Source organism: Notolepis coatsorum (assembly GCF_963971535.1).
Source record: "Notolepis coatsorum genome assembly, chromosome: 2".
NCBI classification, from domain to species: Eukaryota; Metazoa; Chordata; class Actinopteri; order Aulopiformes; family Paralepididae; genus Notolepis; species Notolepis coatsorum.
In genome coordinates this window covers 71,371,759-71,396,228 of record NC_140166.1, presented here as the reverse complement: position 1 = coordinate 71,396,228, position 24,470 = coordinate 71,371,759, and the positions used below count along the sequence as shown (strand labels likewise).

General features: G+C 42.6%; 1 protein-coding gene across 2 annotated transcripts; it reads left to right on the top strand.

Moving 5' to 3' along the window:
- The first annotated feature begins 671 nt into the window (after positions 1-671).
- On the top strand, positions 672-22,546 carry fbxo22 (F-box protein 22). 2 transcript variants are annotated; one of them, XM_084307561.1, is made up of 8 exons: positions 672-848; positions 1,339-1,471; positions 3,592-3,679; positions 6,554-6,583; positions 11,458-11,556; positions 14,790-14,942; positions 19,687-19,852; positions 20,072-22,546. In XM_084307561.1, the coding sequence occupies exons 1-8, from the start codon at positions 718-720 to the stop codon at positions 20,463-20,465; spliced, it is 1,194 nt and encodes a 397-aa protein (XP_084163687.1). In that variant the 5' UTR covers positions 672-717; the 3' UTR covers positions 20,466-22,546. The 2 variants fall into 2 exon arrangements, with proteins under 2 accessions (XP_084163687.1, XP_084163688.1); XM_084307562.1 differs by lacking the exon at positions 6,554-6,583.
- The last annotated feature ends 1,924 nt before the right edge of the window (positions 22,547-24,470 follow it).

The window sequence follows — 24,470 nt, the reverse complement described above, 5'->3', positions numbered from 1 at the left end:
CAGAAAAAGGTGCTCGCCATCCAATGATGAAATGTCAAATTTTTTAAGAAATATCCGAAGATGAAACCGAAGACCCCCTATTAGTCGATTAGTCTACTAATCGGTCGAAAGGAGCCGTAGTCGACTGCCAACCTCTTAGTTGAATAAAATAAAATAAAAATGTTGTTTTCTTTATCATTCTTTCCAAAAGAAAAGAGGCCTAGAAGCGTGGCTAACGCTAATGGCACGCATACCAGAGGCTAACTGCCTACGAAAACAGGCACAGAGGCACTGAAAGAGGATTTCACCCATCTAATGAACACACTAGACTAGACAAATATCAAGATGTATCCATCAGTGGACCAATTGCATGCTTTTGCAGAGGACAAGAAGCCTTCAGTCGACTCCTTCAGACATTAAGCACCCCCCACAAATGGAATGATAAAAAATATATATATATTATACTTTTTTTTGTCGACCAATAGTCGACTAACGGCAAATTTTGGCCAATCATAGTCGACCATCCAAATCCTTAGTCGAGGGACAGCCCTTCTGTTTATAAAAAATAGTGTGTACATTTGAAACGCCACAGTCCATCCTTGCCACGAGGGGGCAGTGATCTTCACATAGCTACCTTGCGCAACTATGTGTGTTTCGGTTTCTTGAGTGCAAAGGTGAAAGGTCGTAGCTGGGCAAACAGTCGTATGCAGAGCGATCCTCGATTTGCAAACAGATAATATGGATGCAGATCCAGAGTTATCAGGCTCGTCGCATGACAGCACGGCCGAATACATACTCAGCAATGTTGCAGAAGTGGTTGAGAGAATATTGACATTTGTACCAACCAAGTCGCTTCTCCGAATTGCAAGGTAACATCAATGTAATGTGGCTGCTGCAGGCTAATGTTAGCTTAGCCAGTTAGCTTCAACTTAGACTGGCTAAGTTCGCGTTATTAGTTAGAACATGACTATAATATCTTGAGCGTTGTTGTAACGTGGCTTCTGAAAGCAGTAACGTTACAGTACAAACATCTCAGCTTGGCTAACATAGTAACATTAGCTTAGCACTCTAGTCAAAACAGGCAGCTAACGGTGACTACTAGTGAATATCTGGTATGTCATAAATGTATAGATGTAGCAGTACTGTCTATCTGTGTGTCATGTATGTCCTGATGAATTGAAAATGGGGGACCCTGATGTAAACAAGACGAAAGTCTTTCTCTGGTCTGCATCCCCTTAACAATTGTGTGTATTGAGCTGTACTGTACTGTAACCATTCTGCAATCTGTTAATAAAGTTCTCAATCAATCAATCATGGTAGGCTAATGTTATGGTTATGTGTCTGTCTTGTCTTGCTCAGTGTCTGTAGGTTATGGCGAAACTGTGCCCGCAGAGTGCTGAGGACCCAGCAGAAGGTGACCTGGGTGTCTGCCTGCGGTCCCTCCAACACCGACGTGCACGCTCTCTGCATCAGTCTGGCCGAGGACGTGGAGGTAGGTAACATATAGTTCTGTTTTTTTTGGAACCCTAGACCTATTTCTTACTTTTATACCAATGATGGTGATCGGCAGAGTGCACTTACTATCCACGCTGTTTCCTCTTACTAGCTCTGGATAGTTGGCCACAAACAAACCAATGCAAAGTCATGACCACACACTTCTACTCGACTTGGTCGCACTATACACACACTACAACAACATCATGGTCTGTAAATGTCCAAAACCCAACCCCCTCCAATGTACAGTTTCCCCCACCCGCCTACCCAACCCCACTCCACCCACCCAACCACCTCCAATGTACAGTTTCCCCCACCCGCCTACCCAACCCCACTCCACCCACCCAACCACCTCCAATGTACAGTTTCCCACCCCACCCCGCCTACCCAACCCCCCACTCCACCCACCCAACCACCTCCAATGTACAGTTTCCCACCCCACCCCGCCTACCCAACCCCCCACCCCACCTACCCAACCACCTCCAATGTACAGTTTCCCACACCACCTACCCAACCCCCCACCCCACCCCACCTACCCAACCTCCTCCAATGTGCAGTTTCTTCCCCCTCAAAACTCTTTTTATACTCTTTTTTTTGTACACATTGGTACTGTATATTTGTAGATCTGGTATGTCATAAATGTCTAGATGCAACAGTACTGTCTATCTGTATGTCATCATGTATGTCATATATGTTATGATGAATTGAAAATGGGGGACCCTGATGTAAACAAGACGAAAGTCTTTCTCTGGTCTGCATCCCCTTAACAATTGTGTGTATATAACTGTACTGTTAATAACATTTTCAATCAATCAGTAACTTGGTTATTGGATGGTTCAGCGAGGGTTTGAGAGGGACCGTTTCCGTTTCGCCAGGTGCTGGCCATTACTTCATTGCAGTGCGCGTGCGGCAAGTTGATTAGCATGCCGTCGTGAAAACGTGAAGCTGGTGAGCGGACAATTCATTATGGACTAAAAAGCAGACTATTTTTAGTGAGTTTTTGGAGAACGTGGGAATAGATGAAGTGCCTGCAGGCATGTGTTGATGTGTCACTCGCAACTGATTTTATGATCAATGTCCCACTGTAGCACAGAGCAGTGTTCACACGGCTAGATTTCAGTCATCTTCAGTCAGCTTGTGCAGACAGGAGCTTGACCCCATTGACTTTGCATTGGTTTGTACTAGGGGTGGGAATCGCCAGAGACCTCACAATACGATACTATCGCGATACTAAATATATTGCGATACGCTGAGTTAATTAATATTGCGATATATATATATATTTTTTCCCCAAAATGTATTTATTTGTCAACATGTTTTATCTAATAAAATAAAGTTCAGTCTGTTCATCTCACTTCAATCATTTTTATTGCAGAACATGGTATTTTCTCAAGCAGACAGATGTAAACACTGTAATCTGTGTTGCATGTACCTGACAAACTGAACTGTTTGTATTACAGTCATATTCCAACTTAACTGAATGCACGTGTGTGTGTGTGTGGACTACTGTACTATTACAGGTATTGAAATGAACAATGCAACTTCCAATATAAAAAAAAAACGTTTTATTTTTATTTTTTAAATGTTTTATGAATAATTAAATATTGATACTTGGCGTCCCTGTATCGATACAGTATCGCCACGCAAAGTATCGCGATACTACTACGTATCGATTTTTTCCCCCACCCCTAGTTTGTGGCTAACTATCCAAAGCTAGTACGAGTAACAGCATGGATTGAGTTGTTGACTCTACCGATCAACAATATCATTATCTGGAAGTAGGAAAAAGGGCTTGGGTTTCCAAAAATCTGAACTAACCCTTTAAATCCACACAACTTGAATTTAAATTATCTGGTTAGAGATCATTAGACTGAGCTGATAATAATGTGCAACCTTTGGAAGCAATGGATAATACACTACACGGTGGCCACTGGTCTTTAAAATGTCTGTTGAGATGTTACCATATTTAAAAATGTTGTAAATTCACATTTACTAAAAAGGTCTTAAAGTATTAACTCCGTTACATTTTGTTTGGGAAGGTCTTACATATTTAGCAGCACTGTCATAGTTTATCATGGCTGTAACTAATGCATGTACCTTGTTTCTGAATATTTACAGAAAGTGTTCCTCCTACCCAAAACGGTTCTGGCGATGGTAGACAGCGAAGCCTTCAACGGACAAGCATACTGCTATAAACAGAATAAAGGTACTAATAATATTCTGCTTTATACTATTGGTGTCCAGTAGGTGGCATACGTACAGACAGGTGGGAGTGACCTTTTCAAAACGATCCAACATCAGAATGAATGGTGTCCAATCTGAAAAATACAGGGAATTATACTTTTCTTTTCTTGGAGATGTTCTTCTAGGCAACTCACTCTTGCTTACTAAGTTGCTATTGTTGGTCGCCTGTTGATAAGAGAGACCATCCCATAAGCAGAAATGCAAGTTCCCAAAGACAATTAAAGGGAAAATCCACAAATTCATAGATGCCACTTCTATAATATTGTAGTCGAGCTCAGTCCCTTAAGCTGAACACCTGAGAGATAAGACTGTAGAGATGATGTAATCAAATCCTGAAGCTGCTCTATAGATGGTGAATAATAGAACAACTCCTAGGACACTATGACAGTAATCATGGTGATTTGACTGGGATATGATGACACTATGACAGTAACCAATGGTGGTGATTTTACTGGCCGTAAGCCCTACATGTAGATACAAAAAAACGAATTTGGATGTAATGGCACAAACTAAAATTCTGTGAGCCCACAAAGTTTGTCTCCTAATTTATTGTCAGTGGACCAAAACGAGTGTCTCTTGATGACATCACAAATTCAAAAGTCTTGGTGCTCTTATTTTCAACTTAGGGAGACCGTTGTCTATGTTTATAGATATTGACTGAACTATCCCAAGATCATTGGAATAGCACAATGATTTGGGGTGGATTTAGGAAGGTGTCAAATATAATCATTAGGTGGCTGGCCGGTTAATCGGGGCCGGTAGCACTTGCCCGGCCATGACCAGCCAAGCAGTCTCGGTACATCTGATTCTGCGCTGCATGATGGTTAACCCTTTCACTGCCACACGACAGAAGGTTAACCCTTTACTATCACACAACCGACGGTCGCAATAAAGCACACAGTGGCACAGACCGTAACGTCTGCCAAACACTCGCTGTGAGTGAAGACGACACAAAGCTTGCCATTTGTAATATCAATTGCGACATTGGCTCAGGAGGTAGAGCAGTCGTCTGGTAATCCGGAGGTTCCCGGTTCAATTCCCGCTCCTCCCGTGCAGCACGTCGAAGTGTCCTTGAGCAAGACACTTAAAAAACCTAACTGCTCCCGATGAGCAGGTTAGTTGGCACCTTGCATGGTCGTGTGACTGTGTGAGTGAATGGGTCAAATGTGAGGAACAAATTCTAAAGCACTTTGGATGAAACTAAGCGCTATATAAATGCAGCCATTTACCATTTAATACTGTATAATAATAATAATAACAACAACAACAATATAAGCCATATAAGTATTGCTGCCCCATGTTTGATGTCATTCAAACATGATGGCATCTAACATATCCTCTGTTGCTATTGGCTAACATTAGCTACCAAACATTAGAGCTGCTACATCAGTTAACAAATGTTACAGCTAACGCTAGCTAGTGTCCATCAAAGATGGTCTTTGATCAATACCTGCTACGCCGGGTGTAACGGTACGTGTATTCGTCCCGCGAATTTACGGTACAGTACGCGCAGCCATACGGCGAATACGCCCCACAGCGCGCACACACACGAGTCCCACATGCAGGCACTCGCGAGGTCCGTGCGAGAACAGCGCGCGGCACACCGAGTCCGACTTCAGTTCAGAGCGGGCGAAAGTGCACGGAGAAAGGCACATTTACATTGGAACAGCTGCAGGGTCATTACACTTTTCTTTCGTTTTCTTGTTCACCCAATAACGTTAATCAAATGAAATCAATGGAAAGAAACACACACGCGTCGCCGACACACACACACGCGCCAACAAACACGTCAACATTCTCCCCCGCCGAACTCACAGGCACAAAAAAAAAAAAAAAAAAAAAAAACATACTTTTCCCGGACAGATCATCTGAGCTCCACTGTGTTTAAATCCAAATAATCCTCTGCCATTGTTGTAATATGTCATCTGTTCTCTAGTATTCAGTCTCGTCGTGAAGTTAAATTCTCTCTAGAATTGAAACTGAAACTTAGCAAGGATAAATTGTTAAAGGGGCAGTAGGCAAGTGGATGCCTGAACACAGAATGACACCAGTATCACTGACTACCACGGCAAGCCTATAGACAATTATTCTATTTAATAATAATAATAATTATCATAAATATAATATATAAATAAATAAAAATATTAAAAGATTTTTTTTATTAATAATAATAATAAAAAATGTTCTTCTGTTGTACCGAACTCGTACTGAACTGTGACCCCAATACCGAGGTACGTACCGAACCATGGCTTCTGTGTACCGTTACACCCCTACCTGCTAGTGTTAACTGTAACATTTGGTTCCTGATATTAGATCTGATGTTTGGTAGCTAATGTTAGCCAACAGCAAAAGAGGATTTGTTGGATGCTTTGCATTGTGGGGTAGATTAGGAGGATGAAATTACATCAAACATGTGGGTAGCCATATATATATATATACAAAGTAGCCTTTGTATTAAGCCTTTTATTATTATTATTATTATTATTATTATATATATTTGATTTAATTTGTTCTTTTTTTCAAAGACAAATACAAACAACACCAAAAGACAAAAACCTAAACCAATCTAAACTACATAACATACACACTACATAAAGTCTGTCTTCGTGGGCCTCCCCAACCATCTCTCCTCTCCTCAAACCTTTCCTTCTGTAGTCTCAATGCATACATCAAGCTTTCCGTCACATAGATTTCATGGATCACATCCATCCACTCTCCGTCTGTCGACACCACCTGACTCGTCCACTTCCTTGTGAGAGTCTTTTTGGTTGCCACCCTTAATATGTTTAGTGGTATTTCTACTTCTAATACTGTTTCCATGTACTTGTGTCCATAGAGGGAAAATGGATGTACGACTTCAAAACAGGTGATAGTTGTTTGTGGTCTTTATTCCCACATTCCTTCCAACGGTCTCCTCCTGCATCTCTATTTATTTTTTGGGAGGGAGTGACGAATAATCCGATCACGTTCTTCCACTCAAACTCTCCAAGTCTTTCCACTGTTCTTCCCCATTCTTCTATCGTTCTATCGTAAAATTTGCTTCCCATTCCTCCTTGATATACTGTATGTTGTATCTATCAATTTCAAGTTCTGGAATACCTTGTATACCTTTGCTATAATCCTTCACAGTTCTGAGTTGTATGCTATTTTGAATGAATACCCTAATACACCTTCTTCAATGGTTCTTATATCTGCTTTTGTAATGATTTGATTCAAATAGTGATGCACTTGGAGATATCTATAGAAATCCAGATTTTCCAATCCATGTCTTGGTTTCAGCTGAGAGCTGTAAGGGGTAATAGAGCCCTCTATTACCCCTTACAGCTTGTAATGACTTGTGAGACCTTTCTGCTTCCATCTCTCAACCCCCCCCCCTTCTGTTCGGAATTCATTCAGAGTCGTGTTCACGCCATCTTAGTACCCTCTTTCATGTCTCATTTAATATTTTGTTACAAATCTTGAGTGGTAATTTGATCCATGGGTTTTCTTTATCAGTCAGATTGTTCATCAAACCTCCATCTCCAATCAATTCCTGTATCAGTACACCTCCAATCACTTTCTATGGCCTTCCAGTTTGCATTATAATCAGGACTGCACCAACACCACCAATGGTCTTAGTTGAGCTGCATAATGGTAATCTTTAAGGCAGGGGAGCTCCATTCCCCCTTTATCTTTTGATAATTTAAATGTTTTGAGTCTTTTCCCCTGCCACATAAATCGTGAAATAATCGTGTCCCACTCTATGAATTGTTTCTCGGTGATCTCTACAGGCAGTGTCTGGAATAGGTACCTAGGTAAGACATTTATTTTGATTGAGTCTATTCTAGAGTTTAGGCCTAGGAAGGGCAGTAGGTTCCATTATGCTATATCTGCTTTAATCCTTAGTATCAGAGGTAGGCCTACATAATACATTTTTGATAGTTTTGGTATATCTACTCCTAAATATTTAATTGACTCTGCTTCCCAGTTGATGTTGTATTTTTCCCTTATTTCTTGGGAGCGGTTGTAGTTAAAGGTGAGACCCTGGGTTTTTTAACATTCAGTTTGTATCCTGATAATGAGCCACCCATCTCCAAATTCTTCATCGGCTCAGGGAAAGATTGTTCTAGTTGTGTCAGTTCAGTCTCCATAGGGTTTTTCTCTTTCTATTGTTCAGATTCAAGGTCATACATGGGGCTATTATCTGAGAGATCCATTATACCAATGTCATATTTTCTAATTCTGTGTCCATCTTAATTATACATCATCAGGTGGTCGATCCTTGAATCCGTGCAGTGTGGTGCTGAATAGTGTGTGTGTAACCTTTCCCTTTTTGGTTCAACTCCCTCCATATGTTTATCATACCCATTTCTTAGGGCATCATTAGTGCCTTTTATTTTATGAATTGAAGATTTGTTGTGATTTGAGTTTGTTCCTGTTGAGTCTAATTTTGGATTTAACCTCACATTAGATCCCCCGCCAATCAGAATTCCTTGTGTCTTCGTGGCCATCAGCACAAACATTTGTTTATAGAACTACCACTGTACTCCCGGGGGTGCATATATATTTAGTATTGTGATCATCACCTCATCTAATTTCCCTCTAATCAAACTATACTTCTTTATCCTTCATTCCTGCTAAATGTTCATAATTGACTCGATTTTGAGATTAACGTCACCACTTCCCTCCTATGACCTGTTTTCCATGAAGACAAAAATACATGTCTATATCCCATTCTTTTTAGCTTGTTAATTAATAAAATAAAACAACATTTAAATACAACCTCTCTTCCTGTGGCCCTTGAAGTATCTCGACCCGTGGCCCTCATATTAATCTTCTCTCTCATAGTCCGACCAGGCATTATATTTATCATTATAATGTCTTTTATATTTGTCATTATAATGACCAGACATTATATTTGTGAAAGTTATTATTTCCCAATAGGAGATAAAACACAATGTTTTCCTCTTGTAAATCTTCCCTTCCTTTTTTTTGTGTGCACATTATCCTTTCTTCAGTCTGCTTTTTACTTGACCCCCTTTTCTGGTCGTTGTCTATTAGTTGAATCAAGGGTCCTTACGGCCCGGGCAGACCACACGCGATTCAAGGCGGACAGGCGACCGCCGCTTCACCTCCGCTCCCATGTTAACGGACGTAGCTGTGCCCACTGGCCGCAAGCGGGCGCGCGCCTCGCGGGGCGGAAGTGATCATTTCCGCTTTGGTTGGATTCGAGGCGGCGCGGAGAGGCGTGCGCCACTCGCATTTTCACTGAAATACACTCAATATCTGCATTATTACCACACATACAGATGTTGTTCAACCAGCTAATGTGTCTGTTTCTTTCCCAATGCAAATAAACCATATTACTATACTTAGTAGTACCCCGCCCAATCCCCAGTGTCTGTCTGTCTGTTTGTTTGTTTGTTTGTTTGTTTGTCTATCTGTCTATATATCTGGTTGCCTGTTTGTCTGTTTGTCTATCTGTCTATATATCTGGTTGCCTGTTTGTTTGTTTGTCTATCTGTCTATATATCTGGTTGCCTGTCTATCTGTCTATATATCTGGTTGCCTGTCTGTCTGTCTGTTTGTCTATCTGTCTATATATCTGCCTGCCTGTCTGTTTGTTCAAGCCAAACCATTGATAATGTAGTTTTATAGTGGCGTAGGAATCCGTCTGAAGAACTATATCTATAACTATATACTGATATCAAATAATAACCTACAATGTTGCATAATAATAATAATAATAATAATAGCAGGATATAGCAGTCACTAAGTCAATCCACCTTGTCACCTATATAACCTACTAATAATGACAAACGTTTTATACATCCTGCCGGAGTATTTAAACCCCGCCCGCACGGCTCAGCTCGGCCCAGAAAACAAACATTGTTTCAAATGGAGTGCAATACCGGCTGGAAGGCGTGGGCAGCAGTATTTGCCCTTTGCGAGCTCAGACCCATTCCCAATGATAACATCAGGCTGGATGGATGAAAATGTACTATGGATATAGCTAAATCAACTCTGCCTCTCTTTGTTAACTACAACAAGCAATGCTGTTTGTTATTTAATATGAGGTCGGACTCTGCACTGACAGATTTGTGTTCATTGTGCTGCTTTTATAAAGCCTCAAATGACGGCTTACAATATTTCATGAAAGCAAAGTGTTTAGTTTGTCTAAGGTTTAAACTTTACAGCACTGACAAAGTTGAACAAAGTGCTGTACAAGTCCCACAACATAAAAAAAATATATATATATATATTTTTTATTTTTTTTATTTCGAAGCATCGAATTAAAACCGAATCTCGGCCCCGAAGCTTCGAAATCCAAAAAAAAATCGAAGGTCAGCCCTAGATATAGCTAATAAAAGAAATAACGATTAAAACCCGAGATTTCTCGTCATTGGCGCTCAACGCATGGCGAGTTAACCCGACTTTTTTTGTCATTGATGCAGAATGAGTTAAAGGGGACATGCATTGCTATTCCTTTAACTATTTGGGCAACTTTACACAATTCCTGTGAGTCTATGGAACACATCTGTTTTTCAAAAAAATTCATTGTTTTATATTTTTAATCAAGTACTCAAAAGCAAAACATTTTGACTTCAAGATTCCAAGCTGTGTTGGCCTGGCTCCGCCCATAAGCGCTTTGAGTGACAGTCGCCCACAGTCTGCGACTGGCACAGAGAGAGAGATATAGAGAGATTGAGGGGGATACTAATTAATTTCTAATTAATTTCGCCTGGGGGGGGGGGGGGGGGCATAATCCCACGGGATAATGCATTGGTAACTTGTTTCAAATGACAATATATACCGCTGTGAATATTATTGCACGGATCGGAATATGGGCGTGCGCGTGGGAGTCAAAGATGTTTTGACTGATATCCCAGGGAGAAGCCCCACACCAGCGCGCACACATTTACACACTCCTGCGCGCGGTCCCTCTCTCTCTCGCTCGCTCGTTCTCTGCCTCTCTCTCTCTGTCGTCACCCGCTTGAGCAAGTGCAGGTATTTCCACTCGCATGGTCTTCTGGCCAGTGACTCCGGTCTCCTCACTGTCTCAATGTCCATTCCTCTTTTCCTCATGTCCGCCGTCGCCTCCTCCACCGTGTTGTACAGCACCACTCCGTTCTGCTAGACCGAGCCGGGAAAGGAGTCTGGATTCCATTTAGCATCAACAACTTTTTCGTCTCTGCATACTCCTTCCTTCGTCCAATGACGTCCGGAGCTTAGTTGTGGTCTAGACTCATCTTTTTGAACGAGAAAGGATCCTCAAATCCCTTCCCGGTTCGATTCCCGCTCCTCCCAGGCAGCATGTCGAAGTGTCCTTGAGCAAGACACTTAACCCCTAATTGCCCCCGATGAGCAGGTTGGCACCTTGCATGGTCGCCTCCGCCGTCGGTGTGTGAGTGAATGGGTAGAATGTGAGGAACAAATTGTAAAGCGCTTTGGATAAAAGTGCTATATAAATGCACCATTTAACATTTATGTTCCCTTCCTCCTCTTTTCTTCCTTTTGCTTTTCTAGGCATCTCTTTTTTCCAACAAAATTGTCAGACTTATGAGTGTCCTTACTTTTTTTTCATAAAGTTTTCTCTGGAGTTCCACAGACGCACATCTCACCCGTCCTGTTGCTAACTGGAAGACCCCACTGCTGCATCCCTGATGAATATGTGCCCTCTTATCGAAGATGGCAGGGATTGCCTTTTGCACCGCGGTACGACAAAATGATGATTCCATGCTGTTTTCTTTCTTCCAACAGCGAGAAAGAGCCGCCATAGTCCAGACACAGTGGAGCAACTGAACCTGCTCTTCCCCAAAGGCTGTGACATCATGGGCATCGCTGCGCCCGGCATCGTCTGTAAGTGTTTTTTTTGTTTTGGTCCACTTTTTCTCCTCATTTCTTTTTCTTGTATTTTCCTCCCATCCCAATTTAGTCGTTATGCCAATTCCCCCCTCCCCTTCCTGGTCGTTGCACGCATTTCCCCCCTACTTGCCGGTCTATCACATGCTTCCTCCGATACATAGGAGACAGCCAGCAGCCTCTTTTCACCTGGCAGCGAGGACTCTCATTGGGTGAGGGGGGGGGGGGGGGGGCTAACAATATACTCGTTATCACCATACACAACGCTTATATTGAAACACGTTGACATTAGGGCCGTTCTTTCAACCTAAAAGTGCACTTTCTTCAACCTCGAACCTAAATTCCTTAGCAACCCGTGTTACCAAGTAAACAAATCACAGAACGATAGCCAGTTAGCCAGCACCAGCCAGGTGTCAACGTTAGCTCTCAGAACGATAGCCAGTTAGTTAGCACCAGCCAGGTATCAACGTTAGCTCTCAGAACGATGGCCAGTTAGTTAGCACCAGCCAGGTATCAACATTAGCTCTCAGAACGATAGCCAGTTAGCCAGCACCTGCCAGGTATCAACGTTAGCTCCCAGAACGATAGCCAGTTAGCCAGCACCAGCCAGGTATCAACATTAGCTCTCAGAACGATAGCCAGTTAGCCAGCACCAGCCAGGTATCAACGTTAGCTCTCAGAACGATAGCCAGTTAGTTAGCACCAGCCAGGTATCAACGTTAGCTCTCAGAACGATAGCCAGTTAGTTAGCACCAGCCAGGTATCAACGTTAGCTCTCAGAACGATAGCCAGTTAGCCAGCACCAGCCAGGTATCAACGTTAGCTCCCGGAACGATAGCCAGTTAGCCAGCACCAGCCAGGTATCAACGTTAGGGGGCTATGTGAGACTGTTGTTCATTGACTACAGCTCAGCGTTCAACACTATAGTCCCCACCAGACTGGTGGACAAGCTGATCGAGCTCGGTCTGAGCTCCGCCCTGAGCGCCTGGGTACTGGACTTTCTGAGTGAAAGACCCCAGGCGGTCAGGGTGGGGGGTCAGACCTCCAACACCATCACCCTGAGCATCGGGTCCCCCCAGGGCTGTGTTCTAAGCCCCCTGCTGTACTCACTCTACACACACGACTGTGTGGCCAAGTTCAGCTCCAACTCCATAGTGAAGTTCGCAGACGACACGGTGGTGGTGGGGCTGATCTCGGACAACGACGAGAAGGCCTACCGGGAGGAGGTTGAGGTACTGGAGCGCTGGTGCCAGGACAACAGCCTGCTCCTGAACATTGGTAAAACCAAGGAGCTGATCGTGGATTATAGGAGAGGACAGCAGGAGACACACACACCACTGATGATTAACGGGGCTACCGTGGACAGGGTGAGCAGCTTTAAGTACCTGGGGGTCCACATCTCAGAGGATCTGACATGGTCAACACACATAGACTCAGTAGTAAAGAAGGCGAAACGGCGCCTCTACCACCTGAGACAGTTAAGGAAGTTCAGAGTATCGGGGAAGATACTCCAGCCCTTCTACTCAGGAGCTGTAGAGAGCATCTTGACCGGAAACATCACTGCCTGGTATGGAAACAGCACGGCACAAGACAAGAAGGCCCTACAGAGAGTGGTGCGCTCAGCCGAGCGTACCACGGGTATTGCACTACCTCCCCTGCAGGCTCTATACAACAAGAGGTGCAAATCCAGAGCCTGCAGGATAATGAAAGACCCTCACCACCCCAATAATGGCCTGTTCCAGCTGCTAAGGTCAGGCAGACGCCTGCGAACCCCAGCTACTAGGACAGAGCGGCTTAGGCTCAGCTTCTTCCCCCAGGCCATCAGAGTCCTGAACAATGAACATTGAGTACCACTGTAACACTTTAGCATGAGCGGGCACACACTCAGGCCGCACGCACCCTCACTTATTGCCAAAAGGAAAGGCCACTTTAAATTAGTATTAGCAACAGTAACAGTGTATTGCACTACTATTACTACTACTGTTAACTGTTACCCGTTATTGCACAAATTTATTGTTACCTGCTACCTGTTATTGCACAATTTTATTGCACAATTTTTTTTGTATTGGATTCTATTATATGTTGTACCAATTGCACATTGTTGCGGGCAAGACCACCCGCATTTCATTGTATATCCGTATGCCGTGACAAATAAAACTCTTGACTTGACTTGACTAGCTCCCGGAACGATAGCCAGTTAGCCATCACCAGCCAGGTATCAACGTTAGCTCCCGGAACGATAGCCAGTTAGCCAGCACCAGCCAGGTATCAACGTTAGCTCCCGGAACGATAGCCACGTAACCCTATGCTGGCGCGTGCTGTGCACTACAATCAACTCTGTCAGTGTAATAGCAGTCTGTGACGTCACGGTATTGAGAATCATACCGGCGGGATCTCGAAATATCCTGGTATACCGTAATACCGTCATACCGCCCAAGCCTACCGTATATGGTTTGTAAATAATTTTTTATTTTTTATGACATATAAACAAACATGACAACACACGATAAGATATACAAGCATTAATTCACAGTGCATATCCAATGAAATTACCATTTAGTCAAATGTCTTATACAGGATATACCCCTAATACCTGTTATCTAAAACCTACATACATATGCTCCAGCTCGAACCCCCCCCTCCCGGACCCCCCATTGGATAATCCAACCATTATAACTTGTTCCTAACCAGACACTACCATTATATGCTAGCTTTTATTCTCTCCACCACTTCTAACCACAATGTCATTTTGGATTCATTGAGACCCAAAATGCTTGCTGTAGATATTTCTTGATAAATCACATCGAGATATGTAAGAATCCAGACCTTCCGGCACATTTTTTCCGGTTGAAACCATCGTGATGCTATCAGCTTTTTAGCCACTGTGATACCAGATAAAACCAATCTCTTTAGCTGTGGAGGTACTGCATGCTCAAAGACATCATTCAGCAGTAATACAGAGGGGTGTACAGGTATATTCAGAGTTAAGAGATTTTCTAATTGCTGGGTCACTTCTTTCCAGAATATCTTAACTGGTGGGCAGTCCCAGTACATGTGCATAAATGTCCCTTCGTCCCCATTTGTACATAGGGAGCATTTGGAGTCTTGTTTAAGACTCATTTTGTTCAGTCTTATAGGAGTTAAGTATGTCCTGTGAATATAGTTTGTGTGAAAATAATTTTTTTTATGTTCTAGTATAATTATCAATGAATGTCCTCCTGCTCATCCAGTGACTCCGAGCGGCTCCCACTCCGGCCCTCCCCAGGAGTACCAGGAGGGGGAGGCGGGCTATGCCGTCATGTTCCCGAGCATGGAGGGAGTCCACATCAGGCCCTTCCACTTCTGCAAGCAGACAATCTCCCACACGGCTCTGGAGGATGCAGGTCAGCAGGGATTTCTCCCACTATTAATTTGTTGTTTTTGCAGTTTTCTATATTATATATTAGTGCTGTCAATCGATTAAAATATTTAACTCGATTAATCGCATGATTGTCCATAGTTAACTCGCGATTAATTGTAAATTAATCGCATTTTTTTTTCAACCTTAAACTGATCTTTTTCAAGTTCCAAGTTTTAATACTCAAGTTTTAAAAATGTGCATCAAATTCAAAACAGAGTGATGCACAAAATAACTTAAAAGAAAATAATAATTTAAAACAATGAATAAAGTGTGCATGAAATAATAGGGGAAAGAAAACGTTAGGAACTTGTTACATTCACCCACACAAGGGCTGAGTAATCACACACCCCCCTCTCTCTCTCACACACACTCTCCCAGCTGCGTCTATACTTTCCACAAGCAACTTGTCCTTCCGCGTTCCCGTTTTGCACTCTGATTGGCCACGCTCCTACACTATTATGCCCCCCTTATCTATGCCAGTTATCTACATAAGTAGAGAGTCGGCATTGCACTCAACCGATTCATTCAATACAATACAATACACCATCCAACCAGAGTGGGAGCGCACACACAAGCACAGAGTGGGAGCGCACACACAAAAGCACACATGCATGATATCTGATTTATTAATGCCAAATAATGGACGACGACCGCAATTGGCACTTGAAAAGTGTAAATGATGGATTAGTCGGTAACAATTCATGACAGCTTGCATAGCTCAACTGGTTAGTGCCCTGCCTGTGGTTTGAATCTCTTGCTTACTTTTTCCCCCCCGTAACGTTAAATAATCTATCCACTCTGGTGTCCCAAAAAGGACAATAACACCACCTTATGCATACTGCACCTTATGTGAATACTGTGATACTGTGAATACTGTATATTGCAGTTGGTTAGATAGTCAATTCTATTGACTTATTTGTTTACACTGCTTGTGTTGTTTTCACTACCTGTGTACCCCAAGGGGATCAATAAAGGAATATCTTATCTTATCAACCAGAGTGGATAAATTAATTAACGTTACAGAAAAAAAAGAAGTATCCAAGAGATTCGAACCGGGGACCATATGGTCCACAGGCAGGGGACTAACCAGTTGAGCTATACAAGCGGTCATGAATTGTTACTGACTAATCCATAATTTACACTTTTCAAGTGCCAATTGCGGTCGTCGTCCATTATTTGGCATTAATAAATCAGATATCATGCGTGTGTGCGCTCTCGCGCTGACTCGTTAAGCCTTTCCCTACTCATATTCATTTCTGGAGCATTTCTTTATCCACTCTGGCGTGATGGTGTATTGTACTCACAAGTCGCTTCCTGTTTAATGAATCGGTTGAGTGCAATGCCGACTCTCTACTTACGAGGGGGGCATAATAGCGTAGGTCAGTGGCCAATCGGAGCGCAAAACGGGAACGCGGAAGGACAAGTTGCTTGTGGAAAGTATAGACTCCTCCCAGCTCTCTTTCTCTCTTGCCCCTTCCTCATCTCTCTCACCCCCCTCTCTCTCTCTATATCTCACACACACACTTCAGAAACAAACATAGTATCAATGAGAGCATCAATAATACACCTGAGTAGGCCTGTCGCGATAAGCAATAAATCAATTTATCGCCCGATAATAAAAATGAATGAAATGATTTTGACGGGCGCAATTAATTGCTATTTGCGTGTTTGTTTTAATGAGGCGGAACCAGTACCTCTTGTCAGTCATTCTCCGCGTGGGGAGGCGGGCCGCTGGCGTTACTAGAGTACAGCACGGGAGCTCCTGTGAGCACCATGCGTATGTTGGGCAGTAGCAACGCTACATAGCTTAACTACATTTCTCAATAACGTTGCTCCTTTTGAACCAAGTAGCGTTCTTTGTAGTGTAGCTATTTTTAGACCCAAGTAGTTACTCGCTACTGCCCGGAGAAACTGGACTGCTAAATAAAGATTAAAGATCTAGCGTTGATGCTATTCAATGCTATCAACATTAGCTAAATAGCTAACCAACTAAATACAATGTATAACATAGCTACAACACACAATAACGTTAATACAATTACATGCATTATTGTTTACAATGAACGGGTGGGGCTAGTCAAAGGACTGGACACAGGGACAAGTTAAACATGAATTAATTTATTATAACCGGTAGTTTCGAGTTGCGCTGTCGTGCCTACGCACCACAGGGCTATTCCATTATATACGGCTTTGACGCTTCCTCCTCATCGTTGATTGCCTGTTGTAGCTGCATCTAACGTTAGTAGCTAACGTTAAAACTAACCTAAAGTTAGTTGTTCACCAACAATCTCAACATTTGTTTTATCATTAGCTCAAAAACACAGAACCGAACGAGACAAGTTGTCCGCTCATAGGTTCTGCTAGGATAATAACAACAATACTTCCGCTCCGGTTGGTGGGTTTCAAAATAAAAGAGCAAAGTCTAAAACACTGGAAAAGACGTTTATTTTGTACAGCGTTTTCCTCCACGAGTACTCGAGTACATCATGTGATCAATCGATCTGGATTATTTTTGCCCATCCCTAGTTTATCCTGTGCTGAAAAGTCTCCATTCCAATAGAGATAGTATATATTTTGGTGTTTATTTGATTATTGTTTCACTGCCTTTTATTTATTACGTTCCCACAGTTTTTTCCTCATACTTTATTAACATTTTGTACATGGTAACGCAAGGTACATTAATAATACAAGTACATGTTAAAAGGATGACACAAAAAGCCAGACAGAGGGCTTGTTTCCAGTTTCAGTTTGTTTTATAATAAACAATCAAACTGAGCATTTTTTGCCTGCCTATTTGTTTGGTGGAAACTTGATCATGAAGTTGATAAAAAAAAAATAAGTAGTGCCGATGTAGCTAGCTATTTTTGCCATGTTGCTTGTAGTGTAGCTTGCTGAATTTCTCTGGGGATAGCTATTGTTGTAGTTGAGCTATATTTAACTGTAAAGTGCCACGTTTTTATATATTGAGCTTTAAACTTTAAGTAAAATGTTTTGGAACTCACAACACGCAAGCTAAATATTCGCATTCGATATTCGCATGGCAGGCAATAACGAGTATACTCGCTCTTGGCAATTAATGTGTTAAGGATCGGCTGTAACGTTATTGCAAAAAAATAAAAATGTATTAGCCAATAATGGGCCAACTTTGTGATTTGTCTTTTTCCACAAATTAGTTACTTTACTTAATTTGTTTATTTGGACGGGACAATGCAAAATTAATGAACACTGTGGAGTGTAAAAATTGCCGGATTTAGCACAAGGCTAATTTCCATCCGTTGTCCACAGATATAAAAATAGGACTCATAAAAACAGTAAGAAAAAAAATTACCAATATATAGCAGCAATACACAAAAATACTAGTGGCTAGAGATATGTCACATGTGGTCACATGACTGGTTGGTCTTCAGCCATTTTTTTTGCCCTCTAAAAGAAGCAATGGTGGGGCTTTCCCTTATGGAAATGGAGAGACTGTTCCACGTTTGACTCAGCCTTTTGTCGACGGGACGTTTTGGCCAAACGTGGTCAGTCTATGTTGGACCATGCAGTCACCTCTGGTGTCTGACCTGGTGCAGAGTCCAGTGTTTATTTTTTTTGTAGATGGATTCCTGTACAGGAGGGGGAGCTAGTCCATGTAGGCATTTGTAGATTAAACAAGCGCTTTTTAAGACTTTGACATTTTCAAAGCTCAAAAAGCTATGTTGTTTCAGAATATTGCAATGGTGGTATGCCAATGGTTTCCTGGCAAATACCTTGATGGCTCTATGAAAAAGCTGTTGGATGGGTTTCATGACAGTGACACCAGCAAAGTTCATTATATTTTAATTGCAGTTTGCTATCTTTGTGTGTTACATTTGTAAATGTGAAAAAGCCTAAAAGTAGCCGCCTACCGGTACATTCCGGTAGAGTCAGATCTCTACCTTGGCACAAAGGTACCGTTATACCGCCCACCCCCAACTGAGGCTCACTGACATTTACTCCACACTGCACACAAAGTGTAATCTAAACGATCTAATCATTAACTCCAAGGCTACTTTGTACAGGCCGTGAATGAAACACACTAGCCACAGGTTAGCAGGCCAGTCAGGTTTCCTGCTGGTACTGGAATATCTGGAATATAATTATTTTGAGAGGCGTATTCCCGACATGGAAAGTCAGGGAATTTCATAAATTCTCTGGGCAAGTCACTCCTGACATGGTCATGGAAATGTTTTATGGAATTATTGGAATCGGGGCCAAAGAGTGTGTCTTCCTTGTAGGCAAAACGATGACTGACAATGACATGTAACTAGGGATGTCCGATATTATCGGCCGATATTGGCATTAAAATGTGATATCGGAAAGTAACGGTATCGGTTTTCAATTATTATTATTATTTTTTTTTTTACATTTCTATAACCTTTATTTACCCAGGCAAGCAAGTAAGAACAAATTCTGATTTTATTTATTGTCAAACGTATACATAATGTTGTGTTAATTCCACAACAAGAGATATGTAATGTTAATTACCTGAAATTATTCAGTTTTCTTTGGGGGGGGGGGGGGGGGGGGGGAACCCTGCATATATCGGTATCGGTTGATATCGATATCGGAAATTAAGAGTTGGACAATATCGGTATATCGGTATCGGTAAAAAAGCCAACATCGAGCATCCCTACATGTAACTGTGTTTGAAACATTCAGTTATAAGGGTATGTCTGTCTGATTCCCCCCCCCCACCCCACCAACAGGCCTAGTGGATAACCCAGACCTGCGCGTGGTGCTGCTGTTTGTGTACGAGGCCCATAAGTCTGGAGCTGGCCGGTTCCTCAACCAGGTGCTGGAGCCTCTGGCCAAAAGCAAGGCTCTCATAGCTGGAGGACTGGTGGAGAGTGTCTTCTCTCCTCCCCGAAGCTGGTGAGTGATTTGGCCCAGAGGTGATGCGAGACGTTGCAGATCAAGGCCTGTATTTATCAAGCATATTTATTTTCCATTAACCTTTTTTATTTAACTGGATAAGTTAGTTAAAAATGTATTTTTCAAGAGTATCTCGTCATGTTGTGATGTTTTATCACTCCCCTCTTTTTTTTCTTCTTCTTTGTTCCTTTCTCTCTTACCGTCTCGCTCTCTCGTCAGCTGTAGCCAGGGTGCGTACGGCGTGGTGGGCCTAGCGCTGAGCGGGCCGCGCGTCCAGGGCGCCTCGGTTCTACTGGAGCAGGACGTGAGCAGCCCCAAGGAGGCCGAGACCACCATCCGCCGGCTGAAGGCGGCCCGGCTCCCCGAGCACAACACCCTGGGCTTCATGTTCGCCTGCGTGGGGCGAGGTCACAACTACTACAACAACCAGGGCAACGTGGAGGCGGAGGCCTTCCGCAAGGTCTTCCCCGGCACGCCTCTCTTCGGCCTCTTCGGCAACGGCGAGATCGGCTGCGACCGCATCGTCAAGGACGACTACACGCTCTGCGACTCCGACACGGACGGCCTGCAGCACGAGTACACGACGGTCATGACCCTGGTGCACCTCGGGTGACCGCTTCGACTGACCGACAGAGAGACAGACAGACAGACAGACAGGACATAACAGGACGGGGCGCAACAGGGCACAACGTCAGGGGATAGTGATTAGGAAGACCATCATTCCGATGCTCGGTTTTTTTATTATTTTTTTTCTTTTTAAACTATTTTTGTTTACGTATGTTACCAATTGGCTTCGAGATCCCACTGCAAATGGGAACGATGCTATAACGCGTATCACAAAAACAGCTGCATCTATCGAGTCTGTCCGTTATTCCTAAAACTAGTGCGTATAAGGAAAAATATCCTTAATATTCGTTGAAGCGACAGACATTTGAGAAATTTGTTTGAAATTGTATTACTTTTCGATGGCTTTGTCTGCGAACGGATTTCAAAACGTTCTGACGGGACGCTGAAAAGACGGTACTAATTACGTCATCTCTCTTACCTTTGTAATATAGCAGTCTTGTAAAATATATATGTATATAGCTCTTTTCTCGCCCCAAATTACGCAGACGTTCCAGGCATATCTGTCTCCTGATCTGAACCTCATGGTTTTGTTTTGTGGTTGGGTATATTACAAACACGTACAGTATGTATCTCAAACTAGTGTTTTTTTTTTTTTTTTTTTTTATACAAATTTGAAGCAGTTAGGAAAAGGAGGATGCTTGACACCCCTCTTTCACAAATCAAAGTAATCTTGATTGGAAGGCTGTCCCTCACTTACCGTAGGCTCTTCGGTGTTTTTGTTCTACATACGCAGCATTCCTTGGATCGTGGACAATCTGATTGAGCCTGAGAGACATTCAAATCAGCTATTCTACAATAAAATGTATCAATTGAACATAGTCATTGTTAAACAGTGATCATAACCCAAAAAAAGCAGGTGAACAGATTAGTCACATCTATAAAAGATACCCTGAGATTATTTTATGATTCTAATTTCCGGCCCCATAAAACACGAGGTCCTTATTGCCGGTCCCGATGGAATGAGGACCACGTGGACTTGGACCACTAAATTCTGTGCTTATTCCACATAGTCTCGGGCGTGCCGAGTCCACACGGTCCTCATTTCAAATGATCAAAACTCTTAATGTGTCTTTAAGGCAATTACAAACTATATCCACACCAGGGTTATCACTTTGGACACAGGGTTTTCAGGCCGAAACCTTTTCAGAGTTTTCTTCTTTCTTTGTCTCTTCATACTGTATTTCCTGCTACCTTGAAACTGATTATGGGTTTAATGCCCCACAGTTCCTCACACCCCTCGGTTCCACTGCTTTAAAAGTAAGTTCACCCCTAAAATAGTATGTTATTAAAATGATCTTGGAACATTTCAGTCGGGTATGTGTCAAATGTGGAGACGGCACGTCCGTGATGCCCTCCTGTTCATAATGAGGGCAGGGAAGAGGGAAACTCTTGAGTCTTGGCTGGCCTTGTTTCTAGCTTTTCAAGAAGAGCTGTTAAATGTTTACATTATCTCGACTGAATTGTTTCTGAGAGATGATGGAAGAAACAGCAATTGTGGGGTGGGGTGGGGTGGAAATAGAGGAGCCTCGTCTGTTGAGAGGTTTGTACTGCCTTTGTAATGCCTTTGTTTTTGTACAAGAGTGCCCTCTGTCAAAAGCCATTGGATGTTGCACCATTCATGTCTAGATTTTCTCTAGATTCTTCCAGAATTACATTTTAATGTCTCTTTTCAATTATTCACTGTGAAAAAAAATTGAGATAAATGTGCAATTTACTAACAAAAAAACTATTATTATTTTTCATTTAGTGGTTACCCAAATCTCCTATTTTTATGTTCGCTGATGTACAGAGCAGTGGCTGTTCTCATATCAGTATCAGTTTTGTCAATTAGATATACCCAGTAGCTAAATTGCTGGTGGTTTCTTTCACCTGTATGTATGTACAACACACACTCCTTTACAGTTTTTAATCATGTGGGTAGAATTGTATCTGAAGCCAGTGATTGGCTTGAATGAACAACATTATTTCATGTATATGCACTTTTCAATAAGATGTGCCAAATCATATCTGTAACTAATGACTTCCTGCTCATTTTCTCAATAAATGGCAGACACCGAATATACCATATATTTATCTTTTTTTCTGAGTCACATATTCCATAACTGCTTGCGTCTGCTAGATGTGCATCTCCATCACTGAGGCCGATGCGATGCGCATCTCGATACGGTGCCAACGATACGATACATTAACGATACATTTGAAGCACCGGGCGATGCGATACGATTCACCCCCTGTTGAGATACGATTCGATTCAACATAATGCGATTCGGGGCGATACGATGCGATTCAACACGATGCAAAATAATGATACAATTTTATGGTATGACAGAGGATTTGGTTGTATTCCTTATATGCAGCTTATATTATTATTAAAAATAAAATAATCTACTGTAAGACAATTTATATAAAAACTCTTGGGTGCCTAAGAAGACTTGCATAGTACTGTGTTTTCTATCCACTTTAGCTAAAAACACACACAATGTATATACACACTACTGTGAGACAATAATAATCACACAAAGGGATAATGGCTTATAGCAGACTTAATGATTTTATAATATTTCAGATAATGAAATTAAATGTTTATCATCAACTATCCAATTAGTATTTATATTGTAACGTTTGGCCACTTTAAATCATTGAAGAGAGAGAGCGCGTTTGAGTTTGAGCGTTCTGATGCTCCGTAGCTGACCACACCATAATGTAATTTTGTCAACAACACAGTTGGAACCTGGAGGAAGCGATATAAAGAAACGAATTGCCAATAAATGTGAAGTTATCTTTGAACCTGTTGTCAAGCGTCTTCAATATACCCCCCCCCCCCCCATTTCCTCACTAATGGAACTGGTGTTGCAGAGTCACGTTAGTTAGTTAGTAGTTTAGCGTTAGCCAGAGGCTACTAGCGTTAGCCAGTTGATCAATTCTATTCATGTCTCCTCCTAATCGACTTCCACTGTTTGTTGATAACTGTGACGCGGCTCTCGCCTTCTGTAGTAGCGAAGCAAAGATAGTATCTGCTGTGTGCAGTCACAGTGCACTGCTGACAGAAGTGGATGAGAGGAAATTATATGAATGAATCGGTTTTGACCGATGCAAAGACGCTACAACAAGATGCATCGCGAGTTCAGCCTGAATTGTAGCCAATGCAGACTTATTCCACCGGTGCACTCGCATCGTGAACGTTTATGCGGCATGGTCATGCTGGACCTACAAAAGGCCTTCGACACTGTCAATCACACCATTCTGATTGACAAGCTAAAAGTAATTGGTTTTGATAGTCTATCAGTGAGCTGGATACAATCCTACCTATTATGTATTCAAATAACGCACCGGACTGCGACTTAACGTTTGACCGTTTATTTGATCCGCTCCACCAGTGCACAACACACACACATCATCTCCATTACCACAACGCTTTACGGTATATTACAGCAGTGTCGCAACACTACCGTGCCATCTTAAAGGACCCGGTGAACACCGTTGTGATTCACATACACAACATATCCCCCCCCCCCCCACAGGGAACCCAGAAGACATCCCCATACAGTTTAATTCATATCTAATTCATACTAACAGTCCCTGCAACCTACCTAGGTGAACCGGGTAGACTGCCAGTCACCGACATAGTCTTGTGGATTATTCTGCCACGCAACAGACTATGCTCTGACTAAAACGGTCAATGAATAAATATAAATAATCTGTAACATAAATAGTCTATCTCTCAAGTAACATAGTCTCTCAAGTAGGCCGGTCTATTCCGGACGCGGACTGGACGTGCGTCCCGGTGAACCTGGGGCTCGACTGGCAATGGCAATGGTGAGCCCCGCTGGGCGCGGTCTGGAGAGGCCTCCAGGTGAACCTGGGGCTCGGCTGGCAAAACCCAGTCCTCAATGTCCAGCCTCTGAACCCTCCCTGGACTCTGGGTCCGAGATGGGGTTGTTTGCCATCTTCTTAAGCCGGTTTGCGTGCCACCGTGATCCATCGGCCAGAC